Source organism: Pteropus medius, unplaced genomic scaffold, assembly GCF_902729225.1.
Source record: "Pteropus medius unplaced genomic scaffold, Ma_sr-lr_union100, whole genome shotgun sequence".
NCBI lineage: Eukaryota > Metazoa > Chordata > Mammalia > Chiroptera > Pteropodidae > Pteropus > Pteropus medius.
This window is the reverse complement of record NW_024349802.1, coordinates 8,414,128-8,426,847: the sequence shown is the minus strand read 5'-3', so window position 1 is coordinate 8,426,847 and position 12,720 is coordinate 8,414,128. Positions and strand designations below refer to the sequence as shown.

The following is a 12,720-nucleotide window of genomic DNA, read 5'->3' as shown; positions in this document are numbered from 1 at the left end:
CCTTTGTAGATGGCCAAAAAATTCTCCGTTTCTCTCCACACTGTCATCTTCCCTCTACTTCTGTCTCTGTGTCCAAACTCCCCTTCTTATAAGCACACCAGTCATATTGGAATAGGACCCGCCCTAATGAGCTCATTTTAACTTGACCATCTCTGTAAAGATACTATTTATTTGGGTTAAGAATCCAAAATATCTTTCATGAGGGATGTAATTCAATAGTCACACAAGGTGCAAAGCTTTTCCTTCTAGAGGGAGGAGGGAGCCAGAACAGGGGTGGTTCCTCTCCAATTAGACCCACTTCCGGTATAGGCTACAAGGTGGTGACCGCATTCACATCTGAGTCTCTTTCCCCCTCTGGTGGGGAGCTCCAGGGTGTGCCTTTAGCTTTGGCTATTTGTGAACTTTGAGTAATTGACTGGCTCTCTACTCTAAACCCCCAAAATTCATTTTTACCTATGAGCTCTTCTTTTTTCATACCCCAAAGTTTTTATTCTAGTGAGAAGTTATGAGCATCCCCTTATCAGTTCCCAGGGATATCATTTTGTAATTTCTTTTTTGCTTCTCCACCTCCAGGCTGCGGACTCTAAGAGGTAGGCTCCCAATGCGCCCTCTTTAACTCGGAGACACTGCTGTGACACAGGTCGACAAAACCGGGCAGGGCACTGGTTGGCTGCCTGGAGAATCAGTACCTGCAGGGCAGGTGTGGAGGGGGCTGTTGAATGCTATCTGAGCAAGTCCTAACTGCAAAGAAATTATCATTTATAATTTTGCCAGTTTTTAATTCCTGCTTTGAGCACATTGTAGGAGAGAAGGTGTGGGGATTCCGAACCCTTGTCATCTGGCCCTGAAGTGGAGTAGGGGAGCCAGCAATGGCCCTGAGGTGTTGAGGAGACACATTTCTCCCTCCGCACATCTCCTCAGGAGAATCCTTCCACTCTGCTGCTCTGTGCTTTACCTGCCTCTTTCCCAGGGAAGGCTACATATGTCCTGAGGGTGGGAGCCCAGTGTCCCTCGGGTCAGGTGCATATTGACTCGAGGAGCAGAATCACTGCGTTGGAAAGGTGATGCTGGCCACCTCTTTTTCTCTTGGCTCTTGTTCTCTTGACAGCCTTATATTCAAGGGACAGCACACCTGCCTTGGGTCTTCAGAAACTATAGATACACAGACCAGGGCACACTTTTGCAAAGCCCTGGCAGCTCTGTGCATTCTTTCCACCTACGATTTGGGAGCAGGTGGCCAGGGCTTTCCTGGGCCTCTGTTCCTTGCAGGTCGGGAGAGGCAGCTGGAGGCGGCTGCTTGGTGGGAAGGTCCCGGTCTTGCTGCACAGCCCAGTCCAGCAAGAAGCCCTGTAGTCTGAATTTTCTAACCCCTCTGGGTAAAGTTGGTGTGGTGATTGCCTTTTGGCTTCTATATCTGCTCTTCTGTAGCAAGAACCTGGGGGAGAGAGGATGGGGTAAGAGACCAGGTGGGAAATTGACGAGTGGGACTTAGAAAAGTGCTATAGGAAGGGAGCATATGAGTTGCGGGCCCTCAGGGTGCCTCTGCCTGGTGAGGATTCCAGTGCAGAGCCGTGTGCCTTCCCCCTTTCCCAGAGGTGTCCACACACGCTCTCACTGACTCCCCCTAACAAGTGTCCCCAGGAGGTGTGGTTCTAGTTTAGTCATCACCTCTATAGAAGCCAATAAACTTTGTTTTATATTTTATCATAAAGTATTTGATACATACACATATATGTATTATTTATATAAGTTGCCAAGCCTAGTAACAAAACAAAAGCTTGAGAATCTAATACCCAACTTGTGAAATACGCCATTGCCAATTTTCACAGTGCTTTCCTGGGCTGATGTTGTCATCCTGCCTCCTCTCAAGGTAACCCCTATCTTGATGGTATTTGTCACACACACACCCTTTTAAACTAGCTTTTACCACTTATGTATGTATCTCCACATAGCATGTTTTGAGCTTTATAATAAATGGAATTATAGTCCTTTGAGTTTCATTTAAGTGCCACATATTGTCTTAGAAGATAAAATGCAGATCTATGCCCTCAAAACATGAATTTTCACTGGTACAAGTAAATCTTGTTTTCTCCGATGGCACCTTCCTGAGCCAGGGAGGAGGCCTGGCTGCCTCCACAGATTTGCAAAAGTGACCGTGCAGGAGACAGGCACTGGGACCAGCCAAGGAAGCCAAGTAACTAGAATGGCCATTCACAGGGGCTCCTAGGCAAGTCTCCCCAGGACACTGGTGTTCTGGGCATCCAGGAAGCAGACGGACTAGATTCTGACTCCACTGACAGACTGGGGTGAGCAAGGAGGCTGAAAGGCAGCATGCCGAATGTGGAGTTCAAAGTGCAGGCTCAGGGAGTGGATGTCGGTCAAGGATGGTTCATAACGAGCATCTGATATACTAAGCTCCAGCACCTGCATCCGTGTGCAGCCAGGTGAGTCCGTCCTGGTGCCCAAACAGAGGCTTAGAGCAGCAGAGGAAACAGCACCACCTTTCCTCTGCCTTTATCATTCAGCTGCTATTTCCTGAACAACTACTGTGGCGCCAGGTGTGTGTGTGTGTGTGTGTGTGTGTGTGTGTGTGTGTGTGTGTGTGAGAGGGGAGAGGGAGAGGGGAGAGGGGAAGAGGGGATGGGAAGAGGGGAGAGGTTGTGATTGTGCCAGGACCAAGACAGTTACTAAGACCTTTTCCAGCTATTAAGTACTTCACGGTCCAGTAGGAAGTCGGTTGTTCTATCAGTCAGTTTTTGCTAAATTATGCTGTGGTAACAAGTGATCCCAAACATCAGTGGCTTACAAGAGCAAGCATTAATTCCTTGTGCGTGTTGCCTGTTAGCTGTGGTTTAGCTTCAGCTCTGTTGCCTGTCCTCTGCCTTCTGGGTCCCCGGCAGGAGGATCAGCCCTTATCTGACACATGTCATTTTCATGGTAGAAGGAAGAGCAAGAGAGGTAATGAAACCAGGCAGTGGTTCTTAAAACGTCTGCTCAAACCTGGCTTGCGTCACTCCTCATAAGCCCCTGAGAGTGAATCAGGTGGGCAGGACTGAGGCCACCAGGGAAGGGAAGTCCAGTTGCCAGAGGGCCGTGCTGTGCTGTAGGACACAGGGCAGTGAGCAAAGTGCAGATTCTTCTTTCAGGGAGGCCACAGATGTTTGGGAGAAGTATTACAGTCTAGCACAGATAGAAATAGGCAATGACAGTAGCAGTATGATAAGGCTTTATGGTAAGTAAATGTAATAAGTTTTGACTTTATAAAATAAATTTTTATATAGAAATATATAGTTTCCCCTAAATTAGCTTTAGGGATTCTGTCGACAGGATAGTTTGGGAACCACTAGTCTGAAACTGATGGTTGTTCCAGAGAGCTGGCCCCGGGGAGAAGGAGGAGGCGAGGCTGGCCGCAGTGTCTTCACGCTGGCCCCCGGCACGTGGACACACGCCGTGCTATTTAAAACAAAGCCACTTCGTGTGGCAACTCACCTGCCACCTTCCAGCATTCCTGTTGGCTTTTCTTTCGTCTGTTTGGGCTGTCTCCAGGTCTGTCCGTCCCCACAGGTCTCTTTCCTGCTTCCTCCCCACATAGATACACATCTCGTCTCACCTCCGTCACATCCACACGGCATTAGTTTTTGCTTCCTCGTTAAGTCAGTCAGTGTTTGAGGCCTGGACCACAGCTTCCCCTACACCTCCTGCCACCATACCTCCTGCTACCACACCGGGCATATACCGGACCCCTGACAAATATGTACAGAAGGGAGTTTTGCATGAAGCGGAAGCCGGCACCCTAGAGGCCTGTCTGTCGCTCTGTCTCCGCAAGGGTGGGCAGTGGCTGTGTGGTGATAGTTGGAGTTACACAAGCGTGACTTTGGTGCATTTAGGACCAGGTGAAAAAGCTCTCTCTCCCTTGGTTTGTACTCGCTATGGGGCCCAAATAGCTTGTCCTCTCACAATGAGCCTTTTCATCTGTACTCGTGTGGCTGCCTTTGCGAATGCTGGTGGCCTTTTCCAAAGATACGCATTAGTGTTTTCCAAGGGCAAGGGCCGTATCGCCTCTTTTCTTTCTGTTGAAAGATTCCCCATGGCACCTGATAAGAGCTGCACACACAGGGGGTAAAATTTGCCTATCGCCTCTTCCTTTGAAACTGCACCGGATACAGACATGGTCCTGGACTCATGGGCCTTTGCAGAAGACTGATTACACATAGACCTTGATTTTGATAATTTTATATTAAAAAAGGAGCGAACTCTCAGACAACCCAGACTCAGGCCAATAGTAACACGTAGTAGAGTGCAGGCTGGCTGTTCTCTCAAGCCCGCCCACGTGACACAGACAGTGACACGGGACCATGAAGTCCTTAGCCTTGGAGTCAGACGTGGCCATAAATTCTGGCTCCACCCCTTATGAGCTTCATGATCTTCCACACATTATTTCACTTCTCCAAGTCTCTGTTTGTTTTTCCATAGCGAAGGAATAATAAAATGACGACTAATTGTCGTGGCCTTTTGCACCTATGAGTAACATCCCTCTTTCCTGCTTGTGTACTGAATCAGTTGACACTTAAGAGTAAAGAGCTGGCAGAAAGTGACCCAGACACTAGCATTGTTACTGAGAAGGGGTTGACAAGAGGATAGGTGGCTTTGGGCTTCAGTAGTGAATCTGAGAGTTAGGTGGATGCTCCAACCAGTCACAGGACTAGTTAGACAACCACAGGCATCCTCTGGGGGTAAAGACTGTGTACACTCAGGTTGTAGACATTGAAGCAAAAGCCCTCAGTCCTCACTTGTTCCCAAGGGGAAGCACTAGGCCTCACACATCCCAGCCAAACTTACTAGATAGATAGATACTCTTTTCCCCAGGAAGAGCGTGTGAACAGCCGAGAGGGTCTAGGATGCTCCACTGGCAGAACTTCTTACGTGGGAGCAAGGAAACATGGAGGAGTGGCCTTCTGCTACGGGGTCGGGGGTCTCTGTGAAGCCTATAGGATTCCAACATGTTGTTTCAGACTAATGCTTTTATTAACAGTTGCAGCTGAATGTGCCAATTTTTAAAGCAAGACTTCTGGTGCTTCTGCAGTGTTTTTAGACATTATCCTATGCATTGGAAAATCTTAAAAGACCATTCTTATTTAGTGTTCTGTAATCCAGAGCTTTAACTGAGATGGGCTCCTCCATTCTCCGTCTTTGCTCCTGTGAGCCTAACTGGTGAGAGAGGCACTGGCTGCTTCCCAAGGAAGCCAAGGGGGAGTGAGCTTGGCCGCATTCCTAAGGCCTGTTCTGTCTCTCTTTCACAGTGCAAGATGGAGTTCCACTCTTGTTCTACTGGCAAAAGCCTCACCACGCTCTGCGATGGGCCCTGTCCATGTCTCCCGGAGCCCGAGGCACCGAAACACAAGGCAGAAAAGAACGGTGAGTGGGGACCACAGGAAACTCCCTGAAGAAGGGAAGGGCGGTTGGGGAGGGCTGGCATGGACAAGCTCTGCCCTGATGCCATCGACGTGGCATTTATCAGAGCCACCCTCGGCCCCGCGGGGGCGAGGGGCTCCCTTGGTGAGTCCCACAGCTTGTTTAGGGACTCCTACCCGAACAGCCTTTAGCTGCCAGTTTCAGCTACCATTAAAAAGGAAAAGAAGAGCCGAGAATCTTTGGAATTAATTCCATTAGACCAAGATGTGCACTGTGTTGAGAGGTCAAATTGGCTATGGTGTAGGAAGGGTAGGGTTTTCAGCATCTCACACCAGGGCCTGCCCTGGGGTCTATTTTGGTCTGCCCTTGAACTCTAATCTCTAAATCCTTTGAAGTTCTCAAGACCAAATTTCAAAACAGACTGCAGAGATGTCATAACGAAGGAGGGTACCCCGCCCAAAGTATTTCTGTATTAATGTGTTCTACTTGGAATACAGCACGGAGCCAGGAGACAGATGAAAGGAGAATCCCTCCCCAGGGGCAGCTGCTTCTCTTCCATGGTGGAGAGGGGCAGGAAGGTTGGGCTTATTTGGGTGTTTTCGTGGTGGAGAAAGTAATGTCATCCATTGGTCTCAGGTACTTTTTTGAAGCTTCCTTAATGAGACCGAAGATAGAAGTTTGCATTTGCCTTCTGTGGAGCTGGGCTTTCTCAGTTATCACTGTCTAGTCCGTGGAAAACCTTGCACGTCTGTGTGTGTGTACGTGTGTGTGTGCGTGTGCGCGCGTGCTCATGTGTCTTCTATTTGTAACAGAGGAGGACAACCAGGGTGTGAGGGTATCCATTTGCCTCTTTATAAGTCGCACTATCTTTTCCAAGGCACATAGATGCCAGTCACGTCTGTATTTGTTCATGGTGGTGACTACAGAAATGTCGTGGTAAAGGGCTCTTGGGGAGGTTTAGCTCAATGTGGCAGGACACCATAAACCATAGAGCAAGTAATCTCCATAGATTACCCCTGAGTACCAAAAAGCTGATCTCGTTGATTCATTTCTGTAACTGCAGTAAGAAATGTTAATGTGCATAAGCCCCCTTGTGGTATGGGCAGAAAACTTAAAGCCATGTGGTTTTAAGTTAGGGCAACTATGGAATCCAGACAACTAACTTCTGTGTGGAGATTTCTTAAGAAACTTCTTAGGAAGCTTCAGTAGCCTCTATTATTCAAGGTATATTGTTTATTGCTTATATTGACCCTTCTATTCTGAGGCCTGGAAACCAAACCAAGAAACTCTTCTCCACCATTTCGCCTGTGGTATCTATAAATGAGAGTGAGTGCATCTCTTCTCAAGGGCATCCAGCCATGCTTAGGGCCTTGTGGTTCTCCAAATGAAGTGCAGCCCCTATTTCTTAATGGCGAGATTGTCACACCTGATTAAACGGATTCACTCTCAAATCTGACACCCCAGGTATGGCCTTGACTATGCCATCTATTTGTTCAATTATGTACTGGTAAAAAAATAGAACAAATTCTGGGTGGCTCCATAGCGTAGTAGTTAGTATGTCAGGTTTACACGCAGAAGTTACTGGGTTTGCGCCCCGGTGGAGCCACGGACCACACCCTGGGGGCCCCAGGCCCCTGGTGTGCCTCGAGTGCATGGGAGGAGACACCCCGCCTTCAGAGATCCAATTCTTAAGGGGAGACAGCAACATCCGTAGGTCAGGGGTGGAGGTGGGGTGGGGGGGAATTAATAAAGAGGAGGGAAATAAATACAACAAATTCTTATTGAATCTATGCGAGTAGCTACATTGCCGTTAAAAGTAAAGAGACTCAGGAAACAGTGCTGTTCGTGAATTCTGAGATCTCTGAACAAGAATACCATTTAAAAGCATTTCATTTTAAAATGTTTGTAAAAGCAGAGACTACTAAGTTAATGGTGAGAGCTAGATCAAGAAGGAAGGGAGAGGAATTCATCATATACCTATCAGAAATGAGAACAATAAAAAATTAGAACAACACTGTTCCAGAACAATCAAAATTATATTTCCCTTATCAGTTCTTTGAGTTGTAGATAATTATTTTTTGTTCCACTGGTTCCTGGGTCAAGTTTGCTTTTATGAAGTCATCTGCCTCTGGAAAGAGTCCTGGAACTCTACACACAGTCTCCGAAATCTGGCATTTGACTAAGGAATATCACTTAGAAGCCTGTGATAGTGAGTCTGTTACTTGAATTATCAATCAAACTTGGCGCAGTTCTTTCCATGAGGCTCTGAGACTGTCCTTTTGGTTACGGACACCAATTTCTAGGCCGTGACTTACAGCAGTTTTTATATAAGGACGAGGAGAAGCAGAAACTACCTGTTGATGATAAGACCGAATGGCCGTAGTTAATTTATTACATATCCAGCAGTATCCTAAGGGAGGAAGGTATAATCCCCTATCAGGGTAGAATGTTAAACTGTTTAATATGGATTTGATGGGTGTTTCCCTGGAGGATAAGAACATATTATGGGCGGTGAGGACACTGATAAATCCCTAGGGTCATTACATGAAACGATTAATAACATTTTACCTGGACAAAATTTATTAAGAGAAGGCTGACCTTTTCCTTTGATTTGACAATTCTTTCCATGCAGCTCTCAATTTGTGACAGGCAATGAGTACTGAGCTGAGGTGGTAGCACTTGGTATGAAGAGGGAAGGATGGGTATGTGGGGGAGATCAGAAGGTGAAATGAAAGGCAGCTTGCTTTTGGCAACTTGGCTGTGGGGGTGGAGGGAGGAGGAGGAAGGATCCTGTGGTTTATCTACCAATACTTGTCAGCTGCTCCTTGAGACACACCTTGGCTCTGGACTGTCTCACAAATGCAGATGTATCAAAATGTGGCGCTGTGTTGCCGTAGTTGATATTTTATTTTCAGTCTTAGCTCTGCTTTGAACCTTGGTTCCACCCGATATTAACATCATTAATGTAGTCACTTCCAGGTCACGTCTGTCAATTCAGGGTTGTATCTGAATTCTAGGAAATGAGGAGGTTGTTAATGAAGTGCACTCTTGGTGGGAAGTGGCTTCTGGTGTTGTTTGTCTTTGCATCCGCCTTAACGGAGTTCTTGCCATCTTCAGTCAGTTGGCCCGTGATGTTCATCCTCACCGCCTCCAGTGAGAGATGTTTGAGATGCCATCTGTGGCCTCTGCTCACTATGTCCATTAAAGTCATACTGCGTCTTCTTTCTTCTATGCCTTACTCTTCTGGATATGCAGATCCTGACACAGCCCCTCCCTGGCCCCCTCCAGGGCCACAGAAAACTTGAGGATGCCCTTCTATGAACTCTTGTGTCAAGAAAGGCTGATGAGGTTGCTATCTCAAACCCTCTTTCCTTGGATCTGTCTGGCAGCCATTTCTAGTCTATGCAGAGGATATTTTTATGAGGTTTGCCTCAAACTGGATTTCATATCGATAGTGAAACGCAGGTCCTTTTCGCTGCTGGGGCTCTCCACCTGTCTGGGGTTCCACATGTGCCTCTTCCCTGCCCAGGACCCAGAGTCGGTGGCAGAACTGTAGTGAGCAGAACCTTTCCTAAGTACTCACTTGCCTCTACTCCCAAAGCGTCACTTGTAGCCCCAACTTTGATCAGTACTGGATGTGAGTGTCTGTGGTGCATGAGGGCAGGGTCTAACCAATTCTCTTTCGAATATCATCGAATACTCTGCTTCTTCTAGCCTTTGGCCTTTTGAATTATAACATACCCAGCTCTTGCAAATCACAAGTCTCTTGTCTCAGTTTTAAGTTTCAAGAGCATTTTCAGAGAGTCAAAGCCAAGTGGTTGATTTGATTTTTGCTTCTTCTTGTTTTTTTCTGACATCTCTTCTTCGATGTGGTCCCTGAAGACATGGCAGAGGGTGGGGGCATCCTTTAATATCTCTGAATGTTTCTTCTCGCACCTCTAAATTGCCTCCCTACCTTGGATAAGTTACGTAATTGCTTTATATCTCTTATCTCTATGATACCGGTCCAGCCTCAAGAGTATAGAGTAATGATTGTCCTAAAAAAAAAAAAAAAAAAAAAAAAAGAGAGAGAGAGAGAGAAAGAATTATTAAAAAGAGGGAGATGAAACTGAAATCTAGTGTTGAGCCTGGGTTTCTGTGCTTTGTCTAACAGACTTCCAGGAAAGACACTCTCCCTCGCCCCAATTTCTCTCGGTATTTTTCAGTACCCAGAAGCCAGCCCAGCCAGGAAGCCATTTCTTATATCTAACGTTAACTCTTTAGCTTCAGGGTATTGCCGTTGCTTTTTCTTCAGTCCTCACTGAAGAATACGAGGGATGTCTGCAGTACTTATGTCCTGATTTCTTCACAGTGGTTAAAAATCTAAGGGAAAAATAGTGGTTTCTTACAATTGGAATCTTTAAGATACATTTTTAAACCAGCCAACACTTCTCCCCTTCCAAACCCGAGCCTGTCCCCATCCTGCCTCCCCACCCTCTTTCACAGACATGGACCACTCGCCCTTGGCCTGGGCTTGGCAGTTTTGTTCCATCCAGGGGAAGGATTTGGAGCTCCCTCGTTGCTGAGGTGAAAAATTTTCAGGCGTAAGATATAAGATATCAGATCAGGAAAGACCGTACTTGTTTTCTTCCGTACGTTGTTGAGGGTTCTCTCGTGTTCTTGCCGGTTTCCCCATTAGAACCAGGGGAAGGCCACATGGGTGGGGTCCCAACCTCCGTCCCAGTGACTCCATTTCGATGCTCTGCCGTGTTAGATAGCACCTGTAGGAAAAGAGTTTGTTCAGTGCCCATTTAACAGAAGAGGAAACTGGAGACCCACGAGAGAAGGAATCAGACAATGGGTTGGGGTGGAGCTGGGGGAGAGCTTGGAACTAGAGTCTTTGTTCGCACCCTGTGGGACACCCTTAGGTCATGGTCAGCAGAGTATCCAGCCTGAGGATAATAGAGGGTCTGTAGCTGAATTTCGTGGTGGTTACATTTAATTTCTCCAGAGTCTGACATCCCTCGCCTGGATCTTAAAGTGTCAGTTATCAGGCAGAGAATGTTAGTGTGGTCCCCTCCACCCCCCAGCAATGTTTTGAATGACATTCGAGGAGGAAGTGGAGACATGAGGACCATCTCTGAGGACAGCTCCTCCTTTGCTTCTGTTGGCTCTTGGAGAAGGGAGATGGGTCCAGCCAGTCAACCTCATTCTGGAGAAGGCTGCGGAACAGTACCCCTTTACCGGCCTGACGTGTGCTGGCATGTAGGGAAGAGTGGAACCATGTTGGATCCGGGGCGCGGGGGGATGGGGAAAAGTGCTGCAGGTTTTTCCAGCAGAGCATGCTAAAGAAGAAATGACAACTTCCTTCCAGCTGAGCTGTTTGGAACAGGAGAAAAACAGCCTACACTGACTTTCTTTTCTCAAATGGTGATTTCAACCTGAGGGCTAGATTCTGAAAAAAAGTCTTGGGTTGACAGACGGTTGTCTAATTCCATTACTTATCGCAAGTGGAGTTGGGGAAATGTGTTTAAATAGGAACAGGAGGTGGTGCCAAAGAGAAAGGATAAAGAGTTCTTCCTAGCTGTAATGTCTCAATGGAAAAATCCTAAAAGAATTCTACTGCAGAGGCTCCAAGCAAAATGGTGATTAATCTTTGCATCCGGGAAAGAATAGTTTTTCTTTAATGCCTATTGTGTAACAGGGTGAAGGCCTCAGGCTTGCAAACTTGCAATTTAAAAGCAGTTTATATTAACCTTTCCATACCCATTCAGCTTCATTCACTTATTATTCAGTACTACATTATAGTCAGAAATTAAACATATAAAGGAACATTTAATTTTTAGGATCTTGTTATTCTAAATGTCATGACTTAAAAAAAAAAAGCTTCAGAATTAAATCGGTAACTGCATCAAGGAAGGAAAACGTATTCGTCAGGTCTCATGAGGTAACTACTGACTTTGGCTTTGAACTCTGGTTCTGCTTCTGTGAGTTCAGATCTGTGAAAGTAGGCCACAGGTTCTCCTCATCTTTCTGAAGCCTACTTGCTACCAGCTGGTGGAGGAAAGCCAAAGGTGAAAAGGAAGAGAAGGGTAAACTGAGGCGGAGGGTGGCCACAGTCATAAGTGGAGTCCAGGGAAGGGGTAGAGGTTTGTTCGAGAAATTAATGGCTCTGATAGTTCACCCAAACTGGACTCTTCCCCTGCCATTATTTTTTATTTATAAATTAAGATATATTCTTATCTAAAATCCAAATATTATGGCAAAAATGTCTCATATCCCCACTTTCATTAGCTTTTTGTTGCATATGCTTCCAGTTATTTTTGATACACATATAGTCATGTACTTTTTAAACTTTACTCATCCAAAATCAGAATCATATTCTACATATGTTTTCATGTAAGTACACACAGATGTACTTGTGTCTGTCTGTCTGTCTCCCACCTTCCCTCCCTTTCTCCTAGCCAACTTGCCCACACTGCTCCCTTAAAGTCTAGACTTAAGTATGTAATAACTATTCAGTATTTCTATTTGGATGCCCATAGGCATATCAAGCTTAACATGTCCAAAGTCCAACTCCTGGTCTTTCTCCCAAATCTGCTCCTTCCGATCTACAGTATTTACCATCTTATTTAATGGTAGCTCTATATTTCGATTTGCCGAAGTAAAAACAAACAAACAATAACAACAACAACAACAACAACAAAAAAACCCTCTTACATGCCATATATAATCATGTTGCCTCTCCTTCCAAATTGATTTTCATATGTATTCACTTCTCATCATCTCCACTGTTACTACCCTTGTGGTCCAGGACAGTGTCATCTTTTATTTTAATAGCTTTGTAATTGATCTCCTGATCCCTACATTCTTGTTTAAATATAGTTGTTAAACTAATTCTGCAACATGTAAGTCAGTTGTGTAATCCCCTGTTCAAGACACTCCAGTGACTTGCCATCTCGTTAAGAGGAAAAGCTAAAATCCTTTTAACGACCGGCAAGGCTCAGCATGATTGGTCCTCGCCTTTTGTTACTATACCACTTGCTAACTCAGCTCTGGGCACACAGGCCTCGGTGGGGTTCCTCAAATGTGTCCTTCAAATGTGTCAATCACACTCCTGCCTCAGGGCTTTGCACAGATGGTCCCCTAAGCCTGGTACCCCTTCACAGACATCTACGCGGCTCACTCCATCATCCACCTCTTAAAATCTTTGCACAAACGTGACCTTCTCAGGAATCCCCTCTGCCCCCAGCACATCCTATCCCCTTTCCATCTTCATTTTTCTCCATATCATTTACCACCTTCTAACATATTAGATAATCTATTAGA

The 12,720-nt window shown here is 46.0% G+C and overlaps 1 protein-coding gene across 2 annotated transcripts in view; it reads left to right on the top strand.

Moving 5' to 3' along the window:
• The window catches only part of SPOCK1 (SPARC (osteonectin), cwcv and kazal like domains proteoglycan 1), a 461,772-nt gene that overhangs the window by 376,738 nt on the left and 72,314 nt on the right, over positions 1-12,720 (top strand). For both annotated transcript variants that reach the window (XM_039836105.1, XM_039836104.1), the window contains one exon: positions 5,301-5,415. In XM_039836105.1, the coding sequence (XP_039692039.1) occupies positions 5,301-5,415 (115 nt within the window). The remainder of the gene's footprint in view (positions 1-5,300; positions 5,416-12,720) is intronic.